This window comes from Acanthopagrus latus, chromosome 5 (genome assembly GCF_904848185.1).
Source record: "Acanthopagrus latus isolate v.2019 chromosome 5, fAcaLat1.1, whole genome shotgun sequence".
NCBI classification, from domain to species: Eukaryota; Metazoa; Chordata; class Actinopteri; order Spariformes; family Sparidae; genus Acanthopagrus; species Acanthopagrus latus.
Genome location: NC_051043.1, coordinates 9,540,508 through 9,561,758, shown reverse-complemented (window position 1 = coordinate 9,561,758; position 21,251 = coordinate 9,540,508). Strand labels below are relative to the sequence as shown.

Here is a 21,251-nt window from a genome sequence, read left to right as displayed (position 1 = left end):
ACAGCTTGGTGCTAGTCGCTTGTGAGCAGGAAACATATGAGTAAGTGTGGCAGAAATATAAAAGTAATTAAAAGTAAGAAAAGTGAGCAAATCAAATCCTGCTTAGGGCCCTCATTAAGCTAAGGACAGCCCTGTGTGCTTTGAAACTCATCCACATAAAACAGAGATGAAACTGGCTGTTAGGCAGTGCCTGATAACATTTGTCCATTATGGACTGCGGAGGGCCATCTGTAGTATGATGGCAGATGTGGCTTCATATCACAAATGGCCCTCATTAGTACAGAGCTGCTTGTTTTTTCATGTTTCTTTGTCTATCAACAAACAACTTATATTGAACAGTCAAAATACATTTAAAAAAGAAAATGTTGTGTTGAGCAGCATACTAGGCAAACATTAGCACTGTTATAAAAGACTTGTTCTTTTGTAATTGATCTATTAATGGCAAAGACTTAAATCGCAGCCCTCAGTAGAAGCTCATTAATCTATGCCGTGTATGTGCTCCTAGCTGGATAGGTTGCATCCCTGCATTGGGAAAAAACGGTGCCTTGGTCAAGTCCAGTCTTTATTAAGATTAATGAACAGCTTGACATTTTTAGTCCTCTGTCTGAATCAATAATTTTAATACTCATGAGGGCCAATGGGGATCTAAGATTGCGGAACACACATTGTGGCCACAGGGCGCATGTTAAATGTCCAAGTGGTAATCAATGCGAAGAAATTAGCTATTGATCTCTTATAGTTTTGTAATAGGTTATCTATTGGTTTGCTCTTTCGGAAAATTCCAATATCAGTCGGATGGAATTGTGCTGGCAATACTGCTGTGGGGTATGTGTATGTCTGTGTATGCATGCACATACACCCTGCCTCCATGTGGGTTTGCATGTGTGTGCAGGGTCACATTCTAATTAGCACAGAGGGCAGATTGTAAATAAACATGTTGAGGAGAATATTGGTGATCTGCATCAGATCCACAGTTCATTACAAATAAGGCTGGGAACTTTAGATTGGTTTTATGTAAGCTTGATGCTGGCTGGAGGACAGTATTCGTAAACAGCTGTTTTAAATAAAAGTAATCCACCATTTTTCATCACACTGTATGTGGTACCATATCTGTCATATAGAAGTCATGTACCACTGCAACATCTCAAAACACTTGTATATTATTGGTGTGTGTGATGTAAATGCAGGTGATGAAATACTCTACGTTCCTAACCTATGAGGAAACTAATGTCTACTGTTGAAAAAAGTACCAAGCAAACTTTGTTTACTCTTCGTATGTCACTTAAAACAAATCCCTCTTCTCTGTCTGTACTCCCAGGACGTACTGTGCAAACTGGATATGAATCTGCTTTGCTGGGGTAGTGGGGAGCTTGGGCAGACTGGACATGGAAGGCCAGGGGACGTTGGTCTAGAGGAGGCCCATCTGGGAGAGTTCAGAACAGGACGCTTAGGAAGAGTGAAGCTGATTGCATGTGGATCCAGTCACTCCATTGTGATTACAGGTACAGGTTCCAGTTCTCTTGTGTATTGTTTGTTGTCTTTTATTGAACACTGTGTCATCGTCTAAATGCCATGCATCGTGTTGATATCAGTTAATGCATTAGATTTGAATTTGACTTGGATAACATATTAATATGAAAATATATCATATCCCTTCCTCTTGCGATACACTGGTGGCAAATATCGAGACTCCTCTTGGTGTAAACTTTGTAAAGTAAATCTGTACAGAAAAACAGAATTTAGTGAGCCGTAGCTGTATCGTACCTTTTGATAGCTTTAACTCAATAGCTGTTCTGCTTTCTGGCGGTTCGACCTTTTACCAGTCTATGGCTGTTTTACACTGAAATGATGGAATCTATATATGTATGTATGTACTGACATTATCTTGGGGAATGTAATCTTAGTACTAAGCAGAATCTTTAACATTGTTTTATGTATTATTTTAAATTAGTGAAATGTATGCATTGCGTTTTTTTATAATATAGAGGTAGGTTTATCCTGACCATTCATTTTTTTGCTCCGGTTGATGTTTTGCTGTTTTGGTAAATTCTGCTAGGTATTGTAGTATATGGAATTTATTGGGACAAGCTACAATAGCCAGTCTGATACACTGTTAATAGTCTGATGGTAATTTGCTGAAAGCCACAGTTATCCAGTGAGGCTTTAGAGCGTTTACAGAGCAATTAGCTTAGGGAGACATTTGATCAAAGGACGTGTAAGCGATCAAGCCCATAGAATCCATTAGCAACTACCATACATACTGTCTGACATTTGATGGACACATTTGTCCAAACTAGCTTGCAGTACCATGACTGCAAATACAGGACTCCGAAAACAGATTATTCTGTTCAGGTTAAACACATATAATGTCATATGTTTAGGGTTTACACACCACATGAACTGTCTACCTCTCTGCCCATGAGGTAATACTGGCCTACTTATTTGCCAATTTGATAGAAACCCTGATCACGAGAAGGGAGGAAGCTCCTTCAGTACATTAGCTGGCAGTAGTCATAAATCAGTAGCCTAGATAAGTCTTATAGATCACCCCAACACAGAGATCCTATACCTCTACTATCATTACAGGGAAAAAGGTGACATTTTTGATTGATTAAAATGGTGCCGGCTAGCTTAGGCTAAATCATGTTAAGTGATGTGACATTGCAGTTTCACATATCATATTTCTGTCAAGACAATGATGGTGGAAGGCATTGTCAAGGCATGATGTCTGACAACAGCAGACATCTGGGGGGACTGGAGGAGATTTATTGGAAGGTTTTAGTGGTCCGAGGGAGATGAGAGAGAGTAAAAAGTGGTCCTTTTTTGTGCATTGTCACTTCCAGAGTGACTGTAAATTTTACTCCAGTGCTGTTGGGAATTGGAGACATTTACACATCCTGACAAATTGCCAGCTGTAAAAGTATTTACTGGTCTTGTCCTCCTTTATTCTTGACCATCTCACAAACACATACCCCCCTCACAGACACAGAAATATTTACCCACAGCAAATTTATGTGACACACGTTTATGTGGTGTACCTGAGCTCTAGCCCAAGATATGCCATAATGGTGTCATGTTGAGAGTACTGGTCGCCATTTAATGTCTTAATAGAAGAGGTCTCCAGTAGGTCATAATGGGTTTATGTCAGCCACATTGTCTCTTTGTGAATTTTGGCCATTTTGCCCAGTGAGCCCAATGGAAGGCTTGTTTATGGAAATTTGGCTTTCTATAAGGTGCACAAAAGGGTGAAGAACTATATTTGTGCAACCCACTGACACACACAGACCCTATGAAAATGCATAGACACACACACACACACACACACACACGCAAACGCACACACACACACACACACACACACTCACATACACACACACACACACACACACACACACACACACACACACACACACACACACACACACACACACACGCTCTCTCTCTCTAACACAACATTAAGTATTAACAGAATAAGATAAATCATTAAACGATTAAAGGTTGTCATCCCAGCGATTATTGCCAACCAGCATTCAGTGATCAACCATAAATGAAATTGTCTCAGGGCCAGTTGTCTTGGCAAACTCTCGCTGTGTGTTAATAGTATATGTTTGGTGTGAGTTTTGTATTTGTGTTCAGATTGCAAGTCTGACAATGAATAATTGCTGGTGTCATTTATGACACATTTTATAATTAAAATAATTAGGCTACATGGAACTTATTTTTATGATTATGATAAAATTAGTCATTAACTCAATTCAAATGACCAACTTTAAATCATAATTTATGTTATGATACACAAATCTGGTCTTCAGAAAACTGTGGTATGATGGGCCTTGAATAAACTTGGTCTCCTTTGACTTTTTTTTCGTTGCTCCATGTTTTAGAAAAGCATTATAAATTGCGGCCACTGGGTGGCACTATGAGACTGCCAATAAGAATGTGTATCAACAGCGAGTGGATGGGGGTAGGTGGGAGAAGGGAGGCCCACACTTACCTCACACTCAGACAGAGCTATAATTTACTAATAGTGTGGGAGCCGCCATTGCTGTTATCTTTTAATAGATTTGTATGGGGGAAAGCAGGTGCCTGTTGTTAATGTGTCCAATTGCCCAAGTTGCCTACAGAATTTAGGGCATCCATCACTGTCGTCAACGGTGACACCCTGTCGTTCTACTTCACGCGGCGGGCCGGCCGGGCTGGGCTGGTAACAGATGAGGCTTCTCTCTCCTCCAGACGCCCACAGTCACACAGAGACGACCGCCATACGTGCTTGCGCATGCATACACACACAAAAACCCACACAGCTATACCACATTCGTAGAGGGCAAACTAAACTCTCATCCATTACATCAGGAAATGCATATATTTATAGTATATACAATAGGTGTATTTCATGGGAGAAGAAAAACAGGCATGGTTTCCTCATGAAATTGATAACGGAAAATTAAGTGAAATAACTTGAATGCTGGAGAGAGAAAAATGTCATTAAAAAAAGAAAATCTCTGTAAACTTAGCCCCCCCACTGCTTTGAATTCTTGAACTTCCAGCTGCACCCTTGAGCTTAGCCAGGGGCACCACGTTGCTTGCAAGTTTGCCCTTCGCCCTGGAAAACACCCCGTGCAGCTGTGTTTCTTTAGACCCGGGCTGAGAGTTGGAGGGTATACAGAGGTGCCTGCTAATACCTTGTTAGGGCTGTTTCAGTTGCTGGGTCTCAGTGAGGTCAGTGTCAGTACTGCTTTAGTTCGAGGCCCTTGATCTGCTCGATGTTGGATGAAGCCAAGGACTCATGTGCTGGCCGCTTGTGACCTACTCTAATTTTGTACAGGAGGCTTCACTCTTGTGAGTCCCATGGACTGTGTTAGAAGTCAGATGTCTTTGGTCAGAAGTAGTTACTTTGATTTAGGTCTTCGAATGTTGTAGGCAAAGAAATTAGGTTTCATAGAGTGCGTATATATTTCTTAAAGATTTTATTTCTGAGATTGTTCTGACAAGAGTTGGGAGAGGAGAGCTGGGGAGTTAAGTCTTCCTTTTTTTTGGTCACCCCTCATTTTTTCCTCACCTCTTTTTCCATATGAGTTATGAATCTTCGTTCGGCCTTGGTGTCAGGTGTTAAACAGCATATATAGGCTATGACCCAGCTTCCTAACCCTCTCTTCCTCTTTGACATCTCTCTTAACATAAAGCAGAGCCCTCACCCTCACCGTAATTGTAACCATCATGTTGCACTATTTTCCAGTTATTCCCTCTGCATAATGTTGGTAAGCATTGCACCACTTATGAATTAAGCATTCCTCAGACGCTCCCCTCATTCCTCAGCTGGGAACACAGTTCCTTCCTCGACCTAAAACCATTTTTAAAAATAAAGACTGTAATGACATCATGCACCTGTTAGTAATAAAGAACACAGTCTGGATTTTTAAAGTGCATAATATTATACCACTTGTCAGTAAAAGCAAGTATTGATAGATCCTCTATTCTTCGACTCACCATAAAAATCCTTCTGCAAACATTGAGAGACATACAGCTCTGTCTATTCAGTTTAATGGTGCCCATTAAAAGAGATCACAGCAGACATAGTTTGCTCTGAATTACTTTGCCCCGAAATCCAATACCTTTTTTAGAAAAAAATTAAATCTAAAGTAACAGGAATGGACAATTGACCTGCCATCTATCCAATCCTTATTGGCATTCGGGGCAGAATTACATCTCTGTAGAATCAACGTGATAGGTAAAGATACAGGCGGAGAGAAACAGATGGAGACAGTTGCAACAATATTCTCATGGTGCACCCATGACTATCCCTTTCAAATAACCAGTCATGGCCAGGTTCTACCTCGAGGATAGGGTTCATGCAGACCAGAGTGGCTTCTTCTGTAAATGTATAATTTGCTTGGACTGTCAGGAAACTGTTGTTAATATGGAGACCCATTTTCTCATTTTCTCTTTCTTCCTGTATTTCTTTCAAGCAATCTATGCCTTTAGGCAAATACACCTTTACCTATGTATTTTATTGTCTTGTTTAATGTTTGTCAAAGAGCGCAATACTCAGAATAATTCTCGGAAAGTATTGGCCATCCCCCTGCATGACAACTCCAATATGTCTGCTTTGGACCCAGCACAGAGAGGAGCTTTGGTAATAATTCGCCATTTAGCTGTGTTGATGTTTTTCTACAATTTCCCAGTTGAGAAAGGTGAGTGGGTGGAAAAAAGGGGGAAAGGGGGAAAAATAAGTCCTGTCCTTGCTTTTCTCCTGCTCGCTCCCTGACTGTTCCTTCCCTTTCTTTCTATCTTGCTTTTCCCCTTGATCTCTGCGCTAATTCGGTTGAACAGGTTGAGCATTCAGTTTTGCACTCAGTTCCTTTTTAAGGTTAATCGTAGGACAGAAGTGTTTATGTTGCTGTGATATAGGCTTAACCCTCTCTCAGCGAAGCATGGAGCACTCAAGAAATGTAGTTCGCCATCATCTTCATCAAGAGAAATGAAGAGAAAAAAAGACAAACGTTATGCGGAACAAAAGATGGGGGAACGTCGTGCCAATTAGCAGCTAATGAGACAAGCTTGTGAGGATATCCAAATCCTCAATGTGTTAACGTTTTAGACTCCCTCCACCCCCCATCGCTCAATTCTTGCAACCTGCGCCTCCCCCATCTGCCCTTGCGGCCAGCCTCTTGTAAGGCAGTGAGGGCACCTCTGAGGCCCTCTGTGTGATTATTCACACATGGCTGTGGCCCTGCTGCTTTGAGCGGCGAATAGGAGGGTAAGAAAGAAATGCCTTGCGTATGGCTAATGTAAAAATACTCAACTGACACATGGCCAAGGCTCTCTTCTTTTTTTGAAAATATAATTCACCACCCCCCCCTCCAACTTTACTCGATCTTCTATAGATGGATAGATTGATCCAATGAGGCACTCTGTCCCTCGCCATCCGTTCCCAATTTTCCTTAATATAGTAAAGCCAGGAATTGGGTGGGTAGGTTGCGGTTGGGAGGGTGGTAAGCAGGGAAACACATTTGATAAGTGAAAAATAATATGCCAAGAGAAAAACCAGTCATCCCAGTTGCCTTTGACATTCTTTTTTATCAGAGATGTCTGTGTTGGAAGTGAAAATAAAATCTGCTTTTGTAATAGAGATCTTTGGACAGCCTTGAATGATTCGCCACTACTCCTTTCCGGCCTCATTTTCTCCAGAGCGCGTATTGGGAGTGTTTTGGAATCTCAGCGGGGAAAATCAAATGCTAGTTGGCCTGGAAGTGTTGCAGTAAACAGTGAGAAAAAGCAAACACAGGCCAGATCAGGGAATATCATGCAGAGTAATGTTTGGACTAAAAAGAAGAATTGTGTAATGGAAGAGCACAAATTCTGCTCTCCAAAGGGACTTCTAATTGATTCTGTGCTTCATTACTGGTTTTCTCAGGGAGAAATGGACAGCTCACTTTATTCTGAAAACAGAGCAATAGACATTTAAGTGAATGCCATGGTGATTATTGCGATACCGTTCTCACAGCATTTGGCAGCAGATGATTGCTTTATAGCTTTAGTTTTTTTCTTAAATTATATTATTTTTCCATGAAGGTGGCAGGGAGTAGCAGTTTGAATACAACCTTAACCCTGACTGAAACAATTAAATGAAAAGCAAAGAATTGAAACAGAGAGGTTTGGGAGCACAACATAATGCAGAGCTCCACTTGATATGTTATTTGTCGGGGGCAGTACATTTGTGCATGTTAACTAACTGTGCCACTGGACTTGGCCTGCTCGTAATGGGGTTCCAGCGCAAACATTTTCTCTCAGGGATTTCTATTATTAATTCTGTCTGAACACATCCACAAATGAATAATGAAATAAATAATGAAAACGTTATTACTTTTGGCAGCCGGGTCATTTCTCGTTTCCTGCCTTTTCCTCTGCTTGTTTCCTACTAATTAACTTTCCAAGGAGTTGTCCTCCTTTTCACAAAATGAATTTCATAAGTGTGGTAGGCCAGTGAAAGTATGGGTACGGTCTCGTGAAATGACAACAGCCACAACAACATACGAGTCCTTTACTGGTTGCTTGTCATTTAAAGAAAATAAATTAAAAGTAGTATTTTCTTGTAGTATGTTTTTTTTTTTTTTTTGTAGAAGTGGCACACAGTTATTTAGTGGCAAGGGTTATTTAGCTGCTTTGTCACAACAGGTGGATTTCAAATATAGTACCGGTGAAGATGCACCCCCAGATTTAACTAAGCCCTCTGCCCATAGCAAAATCATTACTTACCCCCAAACCCCAGGATAACGTTTTAAGGGCTTCTTTCCAATAATAAAGTATAAAACAGGAAGCGCCTCTAGCGATATCTTATTTGGCAAATTTTGGTTCCTCTCTCCCTTCCGAGCTCCACCACCACTCATCTCCGTCCTTTCAGATGCTTGCCCTCTGCCCCGCACCATGCTGTTAAAGGCTTGTGTGCTGGGACAGAGGCTTGGCGATAAGTAGCCCTCATTTAATATGGATCTTAAAGAGGGCAGTAAACCTAGTGCCTCAGCAGAAGTCCCCCATCCCTCTGGCATTACTATATAGATGACCCCTCTCCCGCTCTCTCTCTCCCTCTCTTTCTCCTCATTAGAGTCATTGCAAACTCTTTCAAAGTGCTCCTTCCTTCTCTCTGCATTTTACTGTTAATTAGTTTGCTTTGTAAGGTTAGACGTGCGGACGGAGCAACTTTGGGAGTGTTTGGCTGCCATCTGTGTGCATAAGGCTCTAACCATGTACAGATGGTGTGTGCTTACAGACAGGTTGCTTCTTGTGGGGAAAAAGCGCGAGAGACGGTTTTGGTTATTTTAACAAGATTTATGGCCATTCTCACAGGTAACTGTTTGAGCTGTGATGATGATTGTTAGTCAGCTGTCAAAAAAGGATAATTTAAGGTAAGAGTAAGAATTTAGAAGAGAATGTATATTTCTTCATTTCTAAATTCCCTTAGATGATGAATCCTTGATAAAAATTAGCTTCCTTGGAAGGTTGCTCTGTTAAATTTTTAAGTGTGAAACATATTGAACCAATTGTGTTGCGGCTACTTCAGGCAAACGCTAATAATTTGGCCAAGTTAAAATACCATTAGCCACTCAGTGAACCAGTGAACCAGGTAAGTAGAGAAAAGGAAGACTTTGTCAAATAATTGCTTGACAAGGTCACAAAATTAACAAACATAATCAAATAAGGAGCTGACTGAATTATTTATGGTTTTGATTCCCAATACAGAAATGTCACACACACACACACACACACACGCACGCACGCACGCACACACACACACACACACACACACACACACACACACACACACACACACACACACACACACACACACACACACGCGCGCACACACACACACACACACACATTTAATACAAGACAATCTACAAAAAACATATTAGATACTTATCATTTGAGAATTATACGGCCAGTGCTATTATATATGAAATGTGTCCTTTAATATAGCATATGTATTTCTGTATTATTTTTCTTTTTTTTTTTTCCCTTTTTAGCCTGCCTGCAAGGTGCCTCTTGCTGGTGGGAAACCTGCCCTTGTCAGTCGCAGTTCAGTAGTTAATGCTTTCTACTGGGCTTTGTGAATGACCCACCCACAATTAAAAAAGGGTTAGCAAAATTATTGTTGGCCCCCTGCCACATACTTTATGTGACTTAGTGCTGGTTAGGCACAGACTGCTGGCCCATAGTCCCCAAAACGTGACTATTTCTATCAACTGAGCTCTCTGAAATTACTCTGTGTAATTAGCAAATTGAAGGAAACCAAGGGAGTTTTGCTGTAGATGAGGAGACATAACACAGAATAAGTGTATGTTTTTTAAGTTCTACTTAAATACAGTGAACAGAGTTGAACCTTTTGTATGTAGTTTTTACTGATACCAATGTGTATCTATGTGTGTCTATCTGAATATATTTGTTAAAAGGTGACCTGTTGAGTATATGGTTCAAAGTACATATTACAGTTTTTGTAGTAAAATGTAGTAAAAGTACTACTATTTCACTTTCACAGTTCTTTCAGGCGGCAGCTCTGCAGGTCAGTATACATCCTTGATAAGGACATAAAAGGCTTGCTCTGAGGTATTCAAAGTGAGTTCGAGATAAGTGTTACTAGATGTGAGAAAAAGATGAGCATTTTCACAGTAACATTACAGTTTTGTCGAGCACTATCAAATAGAGGTTTATTAACGATTATAATTTGCTGTGCTGACGCCTTTTTTCATGATGAAATGGAGTGTTGAAGCATGGCTGAGAGGTATTGCAGTGCAGTGTCAGCGCTTATGGAGTCAGTTAGAGGAGAATCTGTCATTTCATTAGATTTGCAACACATTATTCATTGTCATTTTGACACTTGTAACTTGGTGAGACAGGTCACAAATAACATATATAGACATTTATGCTACTCAGTGCCTTGCATGCACAATTAAAAACACTGGAAAATTAGAAAGGAAGATTACAGAATGCAGTACATCTCTGCAGATTTTTGTTAGAATAAATCCATAAATACAACCTTTTGTTAGACTATGTCATAACCATCCTAACTAATGACTGAAAATGACGCCGCAATTTAAATGTATGAAAAAGAAATTTTCTATAGCTATACAACATTGTTCAATGAAATCCCACTTCTTTTGTCTTTCCCCTTTAAACTTCAAACCCTCTGCACGAGTGAAGAGGATCCTCTACAAACGTCTGAGAAAGCAGCCAAAAATACAAGGGAGAAAAGATTGCTTTGTTCATTCCCCCCTCTGCCCCCCCATACTCTCTTTCCAACTCTCCCCAAGGTTCTATTAGGAAATAGATCCCAGGTGTTCGATAAGCCTGTAGTGGACATGACAGCAGTGCAATCAAGTGTATAAATTTAATTGCGGGCTCATTTTGTGCCGTTTATTAGCCGTTTAGGGGCACATCGCTCCACTTGAACCCTGTTATTGCCAGACAGAACAGCTGTTTGGTTCGTTTTTAACTGTTTGTCTCATTGCATAGTTTTAAAAAAGTACATAGTTAAATGCCAAATGCTGCTTATGAAAAGTAGAAATTACATTTTAGAATTGCATGTATATGAATATTTTATCATGAATTTGAGTACACTTGTTTTTTTTTTTTTAATTTTTAACATTTGATGAGGAAACATTCAATTTAATTAGACAACAGAAAAAAAAAACAAAGCTCACAAATATTATGTCCAATTTGATGAATTTTGTTGTTAGTAGAACGCTAAATTGCATTTACTAAAACAACAATGTGTTTTGTATACTAATTTGTCGAACATTGTCTAATTACATAATATTACATAATTACACAATATATAAACAATGTAAAAATGCATTAAGCATTTATGCTATTTTAACTTAAATAAATAGGCATATACTCATATTGTGTATAAAGACAGAGCTGAGAACACACATAAACACACGCACAATAAGTGAGAGAGAATGAGTCTCTTTGCACAGCCTGTGTGGCTCTTGCTGAGCTGGGTTAGTCTGTCCTCCATCTATGTTGCCGGACGCTGCCACACACTGAGAGGCCTGCAGATGTACTAGCTTTGGTTGAAACCTTCTTCTGCTGCGACACCCCATTAATAAAAAGCCTAGAGAAAGCTGTGTTAATTGTTACCATGCATTCGGCCCGGGTATTCCTATAAATCACCCGACTAATTGCAACAAATTGTGGGCTGACATTAAGCTATGATTCCGGACCGGCAAATATTCATCAACATTGCAACTAGCCCCATAAAACACAGAGCCGACCGTTTCCCAGGCCAAACATATATCTACAATCTTACTCCCCCATTATTTATGGATCTTTCTTGTCCTCAGCATTTAAGTGCTGCATGGTGAGTGAATGAGACGCCATCTTGTTTATTTATTATATCCCTGGATAAAGCCCAAGGAGTGGCAGTGGTATGACCAGTCACAGACCTTGTTTTCCATGTTACCCTTGGAGCCTGATGTGTTGTGCTCACTGCCCTATATCGATTACTGTGTTGCCTGTCATAACATTCTTGTTGCCTTGAAGCGTTTCTGTAAATTCAAGGCTGCTTAGTAAGATTGCAAAGAATGGGGCAGTAAACATGTGCTTTATCAGTATAAATCTGACAGTTTCACAGTCTTTAGGAATAATTGGCCTTAAATTAACTGCCTAAAATGAACAAAGTCTACACTATTTCTGCGTAGGATCACTGGGTATTTCAACATTATTTACCAAATGCTCATTACTGCTGTAGGTACTTAGAAAGTGCTTGATTCCTCGCCAAGCAGTCATATGTTGGAGCATTTAACCTCCCATGCAATGTTTATTTCATGCAGACAAAAGGCTAGTTAAATCTCTTTCTCTACGGTCTGACAGGCACCATAACTGTCACTGCGGATGATCTATTTCACAGCCCAATGCATTACTACCACTAATGTTTCACTATCCTGCCAATTCACCCTGGTACTGTTCAAAACAGCTACAGTATGTGTCAAAACAGTGCTTAATAGGCTGTACCCCAGGTGTGCATCAGCAGCTAAAGATGTTGGAGCCAAAGGTCAGGATCTGATTTGTTATGTGGGAGTTCACAGGGAATTTTGATGTGAACTGATCAATTCCACACCCCAACATGCACATAAATCAATTCTACATCTGGAAAGAAGGTATACATCGGTGCACATGGTGTATGACTGCATGTGTGGACATGTACACACATGCACAAAGAAACCGGTGCAGACTTAAGTGCAATTAATCAGAAATCTCTTTCAGCATTATGTGAACATGTTTTTATGCATCGTCCCTTCTTCGTTTTTTTCCCCTCCTGTCTATCCAGGCATTTTAGATTGCTGAGATCCTAGCTGGCTTGATAGACCACAATAGCTGGCACTACCATGGGGATAGGGGGTGATGGGCTGAAGAAGAGAGAGCAAAAAAAAACAAAAAAAAAAGAAGAAAAAAAACGCCTTCCTTTTGACACTGTTAAACATTGACGGGCTTATTACCGTGTTCTCTGATTCAGCTGGATGTGTTCAAGGATCTTCTTGGCGGTGAAAAAGGTCAGCTGCTCTTAGTTGTGCTCAGCTAGAATACTAATACTGTCCTTATTCAAATGATCTGCTCCAGCGCTTATTAAATTGATGGCCCAGGCGCTCTAATTTAATAGTGTTGCAGTCCAGGAGAGCGACACAGCTGCAGTCACAGGTGAATTAGGTGCTTCTGAGGCAAAGTTCAAGCAGGAGCCCCCTTTGCTTTTGGGATGCATTTTTCCCAGCAAATTAGCAGTCAGTGGCAGTGTGCAATTAATTAGCGCAAACCAGGAAAAGCTTGTCATTTAATAAGGTGCGTTTTTCTACTCGCAACTCTCCCACACACAGAAATATCTCTCCCTGTCTAACCATATCTCATTCCCTCCCTTAATCCCTCCCTCCCTTTTTGTCTCTCTCTCCATCTTCTACTCCCTCCTCTCTTCCACTCCACTTTACATAAACAGAGGGAATTGATCCATTAAGTGGTGTGCTATTAATACCATTTAATGTATGTCTGGCTAAATGAACACTGTGGGTTGGACATTTTCTGTGGTGTCAGATTTTTGAGAGCTCCCTCTGGGTTAGGCTAAATAGAGTAAAGATGTGCCACTTGCTGGTTATTGCATCCAATCAATAACTGTGATTGGAGGTTAGAATTAACTGAGACTGAAATGTAAACTTCAGTGCAAGACATCTTCAGGTGCCTGTGTGAGTGCCCCTGTGTGGGAGCTTTTGTGCTTGTAGATACGAGTAAGTGCAACAATTCATTGATGATTCTGTTTGTGTGCATATGAAACTCATAAAACTGCACTTTTTCAGTGTTTAATTGGACTTCACTTTAAGAGGTAATAAATTCTATGGGATGTGTTGTAGAATCAAGTGGTTTGCAACCTCAGCCAAACAATTACATAAACACCACATATTATTCTTTACTAAAGTTGCAGTTGCTTAGAAGAGTACAGAGTTTTATGGGGGGTAGCAGCTTTCCCCCCTCTCAATAAAAGCTTGTTTGACTATCAGAATATAATGTAGTTTTAACTTTTGCTCCTTGTCTTTGATCCCTTTTAATCTCATCTCTTTACTTTTTACTCCATTTACTGGCGTTGTTTTTTTCTAGTGAAAAAGAATACATAATCAGCAGTATGTTCACTAAATAAAGGCAATTTTGTTAAAATAGAATTAAAAATAACATTTTAAAAGATACATTTTCTAGTGCCCTTGTGAGTTATCTATTTATTACCAGTTTTCAAAATTGATTATCTCTAACTTTAGCTGCTCAGTCACTACGATGGCCAGTGAGTATGAATGGGCAAAAGGACAATTTGCATGCATACATATTTTTTATTAATGGTAACAGGAAAAAACTGCAACATGACTTGAATAATTCTATTTGACGCGCAGAATCTCCCTCCCTGTAAATGAAGAGTTTCAGTTACTAGAAGTCCTTCAAAATGTTCTCCCAGAGTTTTAAAAGCAAAATATTTATTCCGATTTTACATACAGATTTAAGGCCTTTAAGGTGCTGCAACCACACAGTGAATGTTGACAAAGTGTGTATTACAGTGTGTGTTTGTGTGTGTGTATGTATGTGTGTATATATACATTTACTATCTATATCTATCTAGCTTTACCTATATCTATAGCTATATCTATATATCTATATCTATGTCTATAATATAAATATGTATATATATATATATATATATATATATATATATATATATATATATATATATATATATATATATATATATAGAGAGAGAGAGAGAGAGAGAGAGAGAGATCTTAAAAACTCTGCAACATACAAATATTGAAAATCCTCTAATAGTCGGGACTAATTCGACTAATAAATTAGTTAAAGTCATTTGTCAGATTGCATCAGCAGAATTATGGTCACAGATTAATGCAGAAAAGCAAAAGGATCTTTGTCAGAGCTCTCTAATATTTCTTAAAGAAGCAACACCAGTGACAGAGGCCTGTCATGTTCATTAGTGAGAAAATCAATATTATTAGATGAAGAATGCACATACCTGTGCCATCTGGGGTTGAAATGAGAAATGAGATTTGTCAAGATCCCCCCCCAATAGACACATGTGCAGTAAGACTTGTGGACTATTGTCCTATTTACTGGCTGAAGGCTGAATGCTGAACATGGAGTACAGTAGGCCATAAATAAGAGTGGTTGGGTTCTATCAGTGCTGACAGAGGTCTCTTTCACCATCCACCCCCCCAACACACACACACACACACACACACACACACACACACACACACACACTGACAGAACCTGGCCCGGTGCCTGCTTGTTCCCCCCCTCAACTAATAGACTCTGGTGAAACCAGTCAGCATTGTTGTTCTCAGATTGATGTGACCTTGATGCCGTTTAGTGCAGTGATTTGTTTATTGGCACTTATTTTGATGCATGTGGAAGTGAGCCTTAAAAGCCCTACCACACAGACACACAGACACTGACACACACACACACACACACACACACACACACACACACACACACACACACACACACACACACACGTGCGCGCACACACAAACACAAACACACAGGAAGTGAAGAAGATAAAGATGGGAAAAACAGAGCTAGAAAGATGGAAGGGGAGAAAAAGTGAGGGAGATGGAGTAGAAGAGATATACTCCCGGGGCAGATTACATAATACATCATTCACAAAGCATTGTTGCCAATATGTCTTTTATACTCCTTAAATTGCCGTTGCCATCCCAGGGCCCCCCTCTGCGCTTTGACAAACACATCACAACACACACAAACATATTGTATTCTCTCTCAGTACAGTTTGTGTACAGTTAGTGGAGTCTATCACAGGCCTCCTGGGACGCTACTGTGTGAGGAGAGGAGCTGGTGCCGAGGAGTACTGTACAGTATTGATGGAGCTGTGTTTCTGTTAGGCAGTGAAAACAAAGTCTCCCTGATGCACAGTGGAGTGTAGGGGGATCAATAGACGTGGAGCGCTTCATTTCCTCAGGCTTCTACTGAAGAAACACTCACTGATGTGTCAGGGCTGCTGGAGTTGTTGCTTTGACATAGAGGAGGTACCAAACCGTCAGGCTGTACTGTAGGCGAAACGAAGGAAACATGCGCACTAATACACACACTTTGGATGTGCACGCACACGTACAGTATGGTAAGGGAAAGGGAAAATGAAAGGTCAGTGTTGTGTGTCATATACTGCTGCGTTAGAATAACAAGAAACAGGCAGAGAAGGGGGAAGGGTTTAGCTGACACACAGGATATAACAAGGCATGAGCTTGAGTGATGGGGAAGGGTTTGGCCACCGCACAGGATGTAACAAGACACGTGACTGTATGCTGGGGAAGGGTTTGGCTGGCGCATGGGATGACACAGGGCCAGAGCCTGGGGCAGCCAGGGAGAGTGGAGAGCCCAGCTGTCACCTCAGTCAGCCGCTTCTCTGGGGGCAACTGTCAATCAGCAGCCTCTCATATCGCTCCGTCATTGAAGCTAATTGCTATTGTCAACCCCAGAGACCTAGAGGATGCTAATGCTAGTGCAATTGCCCTTTTGGAGGGAGAATACTGCCTCCAAACACGAGATAAAAAAAACGCAGGAAATGTAGAGAAGTGAATCAAAGGTGGTTCTGGTAGGGCATTAATAAGGCATTAGAAAAATTAGAGGCAGGATCACAAAAAAATTACCTCAAACAGCATACATCCAGGCCCACAGAGCAAAGGCTGGACTTTAAGGGAATGTGGCTGAGTGGAATCATTCGACAACAGATAAATATGCATGCAGTTACAAAATCCCTCACACGTATACATGCATGCACAAGCACACACTCGCACACAAGCCGGCACACTTACACATGCAGCAATAGACCTAATGAAAATAAGATGGATGCTCTCTGAGAGACGGGTGGCTGTGTTATTAATTGCTGTCTGTCCCCTCCTACTGATAATGATGGGCTGTATCCTGGAGAATTTGCAGGGAATAGATTTTATTTGGAAGGATTATTTATTGTCCTTCTCATTGGAGGGGTGGTGTGTTTAGAATAGTGAGGGTTTAAATAATGGCTCGTGCGAGATAAGTCCTCATGTTAATTCCTCTTGCGCCTCTTCCTTCTCTGGCACCTTCTTAACCATGCCACCCCCATTATATAGATTTATCAAACCAGACAGTGAGATCTCAGATGGGATATTTACAGCTTCACTTTTCACTTCTTAATTCAAAGGCAAATGGCAAAAATGTGTTGTCTGATTTGTTGATAGGCGTCATAAACAGTTCTCACAGATTTGTAATCTTCCGTCAATGGTATTATTGATATTCTAATCCATCATGAGTCACTGCTGTTGCGCCGAGCGTCACTGCCCTTTCACAAGTGGACACGCAATTTAGAGCAATTATTACAATAAAGATTACCATTCTGTCTGCATGTAGAGCCAGTTGGCTGAAACAAAAGCACCATGTCAGAGAGAAGACAGAGAGAAGGAAAAAAAAAACACCCACGTGGGTGCTAGGGAGGTTGAGTCTGCTCTCTCTCTCCTCTCCTGTGCTTTTCGTCTCTCACTCCCTTCATTTGTGGGAGTACAGAGGGACGGCATTATCATAAAATAACACTGCACCCCCCCTCCATCCCATCACCCTCTCACAACCCATAAATCAGGATGCTGGTGTCATGGCGGCTGGAGGCGTGGTAGCTGTGGTGACATGGAGGATCCTGGTGTGGGTGTGAAATCACTTGACCCCCAGCATTAACCTTTTTGGAGTGAATGGCCGCTGCTCTCCTCAGCAGGCTGGGAACAAAAGAGGCCTGGTATTGATTAAACTCCGCCGTGCGCACTTGATATTAAACACTGGCTTAGATGCCTATGTTCCCTAAACCCCTCTCGCTCAACGCTTCAACTGCGTCACCTTGCTTGTACATATGTAAAAAAATATCTTAAAATACGTACCTCTTTTGTCATTCGTAGTGCTCACATGCCCTAATGGAATACTCTCTCCGAACACGCACAAACCCTGTATAGACATAGTGGGTAAGAACTGTGGGGCTGATCAGGGCTTTAGGCCGGGGTACCAAAGGTCACAAAGAATGATGGAGAAAGAGAGAGCAGGGAAGGTCGAGGTCTCCAGGGTGATCAGTGTTTTGTCATCTGGAGCGGTGTTTACTTTTTCTCAGCACCAGTTCTCCTCCCTTCATCTCCTCCCCATCTTCCGGATCGATACTCTGCATCCACAAAGGTCTGGGAGAAGGCACACGAGCATGTGAGTCAGTCAACACTTACCGTGCTAAAGGCAATGGAGTTTGAAATCTCCCAGGCTGCAGCCAGCATTCTATCACCTTCCTGCCACTTTTCAGACTTTCTGTAGTGCAAGATGTTGAGTGCATATACTGTAGGTGTTAGGCTCATTCCTGTGTAGACTACTTAAATAAGAACAACACAATGTCTGTCATCTTTTAGAATGCAGTGGCACCTTTTAAATAGAGAATTTGGCAGATAATGGCAAGGATCACGGGTGTCATGTGCTTTTCACAATTGAAAAATAATGAACGTAACAATTTAAACTCTTTAAATGAATACAGAGTGCACATCTGTACGAAAGTGAGTTCTGCTTAGATAACCTTTCAGAGAGAGCTCTTCATTCGCTCTTTTATTCTTTTAATCAACTGAATATGCTTTTCATTCAAGTGGCCATTTAATCAAATAAGATTACAGAGAAAACACCAGACTCTACTTGTGCTACGGGTGTCGAGTAACCTGTTAGAAAAAAAGATAAAAAGTAATCCAGAAATTAGAATAAATTGACTTTTGTTGTAACAATGATTATATCTTGATTCTCCAGTCTATTTTACTAACTGCAGATACTGAAAAATAATTAATCTACAGCAAAAATATAACCTGATGAATGGAATGGAATACTGTGAGAATACACACAATATTTAATACTACAAAAATCCTAAAGAAATAACCTAACAATATTTTGAGTCATTTATTTACCACTTCCACTTACTCGGGGTATATTATCTCAAGTAAGTCTTTAAGTTGAGTGTCTCAGATCTATCACACACAAGCCACAAACATTTCCCATAATGGTGGGCAGGACTTCAACAATAAAATGCATTCAGCTCCTCAGACAAGCTTCACTGGCCTTACAGGCGTACTTTCTCTAAGGCTGCCCTTTGATTATAAATGGTCCATCACAGGGCTGTTAGTTCATTTAGAGGCAATGGTAACTCTGCTACACACACCTTAACCTCAGAGGCAGTACGGGGTCGCTTTTCACAGGGAATGCCAGCATCTGTTCCAGGAAGTGCCCGTCTCGTTCAGGCCTAATTGTCGTTCCTCTATGAGAAGGCTGGTAAGTGAGAGCAGGAGGGGGGCTGTCACGTTCCCGTCACATCCCAATGGTCCGGTAAATAGAGCGTGTGAGTGTACCCCCCCCAGTTACTGACGGACGAATAGCCCCCCAAACCCCTCCCCTTCCCTCCTCACCGTCCTCCCTTTATTCGGGTCCCCCCGCCTCCAACACAATTCCACTCTAGCTTTCTCCCCCCTTATTTATCTCTACTCTGTCATGTTCTTCACACGAGTAGAAAATAATTAATTACTGCACCCAGTGATGATTTATGATATTACTGACATAATTAATGATACACATCAATTTTCCTGCTTAATTGAAGGGGGCTGCAGAGCCTGTCCTGGCACTAAGAAAGGCCACTGCCCTGAGAAAGTGAAAACACCCCTCCACACTCATACACCCCACCCTCAGGTTACTTCTCTTCCTCTTTTTCCACTCTTTCTCCTTCTCACACCACCAGTCTCTCATTCGTACTCAAGTGCCACAGAGGCGTTGAGGTTTCATCTACCAGGCCTGTTCCTCAGAGAACAGCAATCTTTGTCCATATGCTCTAAATAAACCTTAAGAGCTGGACAGTTGTTTTCGCATGTAGATATGCATTTATACATATCTTCGTCTTGTTAGGTATGTGCGTGTGGACTCTATAATGGCCACTGTGAGTGTGTGTAGGTATACAGCGATATATGATTCATGAAGATGCGTGTGGGGCATATGTAATTCCAGCTCTACCCTCAGGACTAGAGACAACAAGGTAGTGCATGAATATTTGATTTGCAGGGAGAAGGTATAGGATCTATGCACAGCATTTTAAGCAGACAACCTAGAGTATTTCTCTTGGAAATCTATACAACCTGGTTTACCCTTCTGAAAATATTTGTTTTTTAATTATCTATCCTCTGCATTATGACTTCTTAAAAAAAAACATAATAATAGGACTGTGTTATTTTGTAAATTTTCTTCATCTCTGAGGGATTTTTCTTTTAGAACTGGAGTAGCAGACAAGTTCTTGAATATTTTCAGCTATTGTGTAACATAATACATTTCAGGCTTACATATTTACCAAAAAAATATTTGTTAGTCGAGACTGATACGATCAGTCTTAAGCCTTGATGACATGAAGAAAAACACTCTTTTCCTGCATATATTTTCCACCAACTTAAGATGATTCAAAATCTATATTTTAACTTGCATGCGTATATGTGTGTGTGTGTGTGTGTGTGTGTGTGTGTGTGTGTGTGTGTGTGTGTAATTGTAAGATAGAGAGAGTGACGGAGACCTCTTACCGACCTCGAATACAGTGAACTTCATTTGAGAGCTTCCCGGTGGCTCCACCAGCCTCCAGCTAAATGTGTGATCAGGTAGTTTCAAAAAACGCCTGACGGTGTCAACACGCAGAATGTGGACAGGGGGTGCGGGGGGAGTTGTGGACTCGGATTAGTCTCCATAGCAACGGCAAAGTATCCCTGTTTGTAGACAGACAAATTCTGCTACATGAGAAAATGATTGGCAGGTCTATTCCTCCACAGCTGACCCATAGAAATTAGCAAGTAAGCGTTATAATACCCAGCTGCATTGACGGGGTCTCCGTACTTTTTAAAGTCCTCTTGTAAGTGCTTCTCTTTGGCATTTGCATAAGAAACATGGCATGCTTATTGGAGGGGCTTTGGGGTTGTTGTGGTGTGCTTTCATATCTTCAGCTTGACGGCTTCTTTGTGATCAAGGGGATTGAGGGGAGGGAGGGTTGCCAGATGAGAATAACTTAATTTCCAAAGCTCCAAGATGAGAGAGAAGAGTTGATGGTATAAGTTCATGTTGCAGTTTCACTCCAGCATTGGTGAAGGAAAACTACTGAGTGTGTGTGTGTGTGTGTGTGTGTGTGTGTT

At 40.9% G+C, this 21,251-nt stretch overlaps 1 protein-coding gene across 5 annotated transcripts in view; it reads left to right on the top strand.

Annotated features, from left to right (window-relative positions):
• Positions 1-21,251, top strand: part of LOC119019073 (probable E3 ubiquitin-protein ligase HERC2) — a 300,235-nt gene that overhangs the window by 2,811 nt on the left and 276,173 nt on the right. For all 5 annotated transcript variants that reach the window (XM_037097301.1, XM_037097298.1, XM_037097302.1 and 2 more), the window contains one exon: positions 1,319-1,502. In XM_037097301.1, coding sequence (XP_036953196.1) covers positions 1,340-1,502 — 163 coding nt within the window. In that variant the 5' untranslated portion in view covers positions 1,319-1,339. The remainder of the gene's footprint in view (positions 1-1,318; positions 1,503-21,251) is intronic.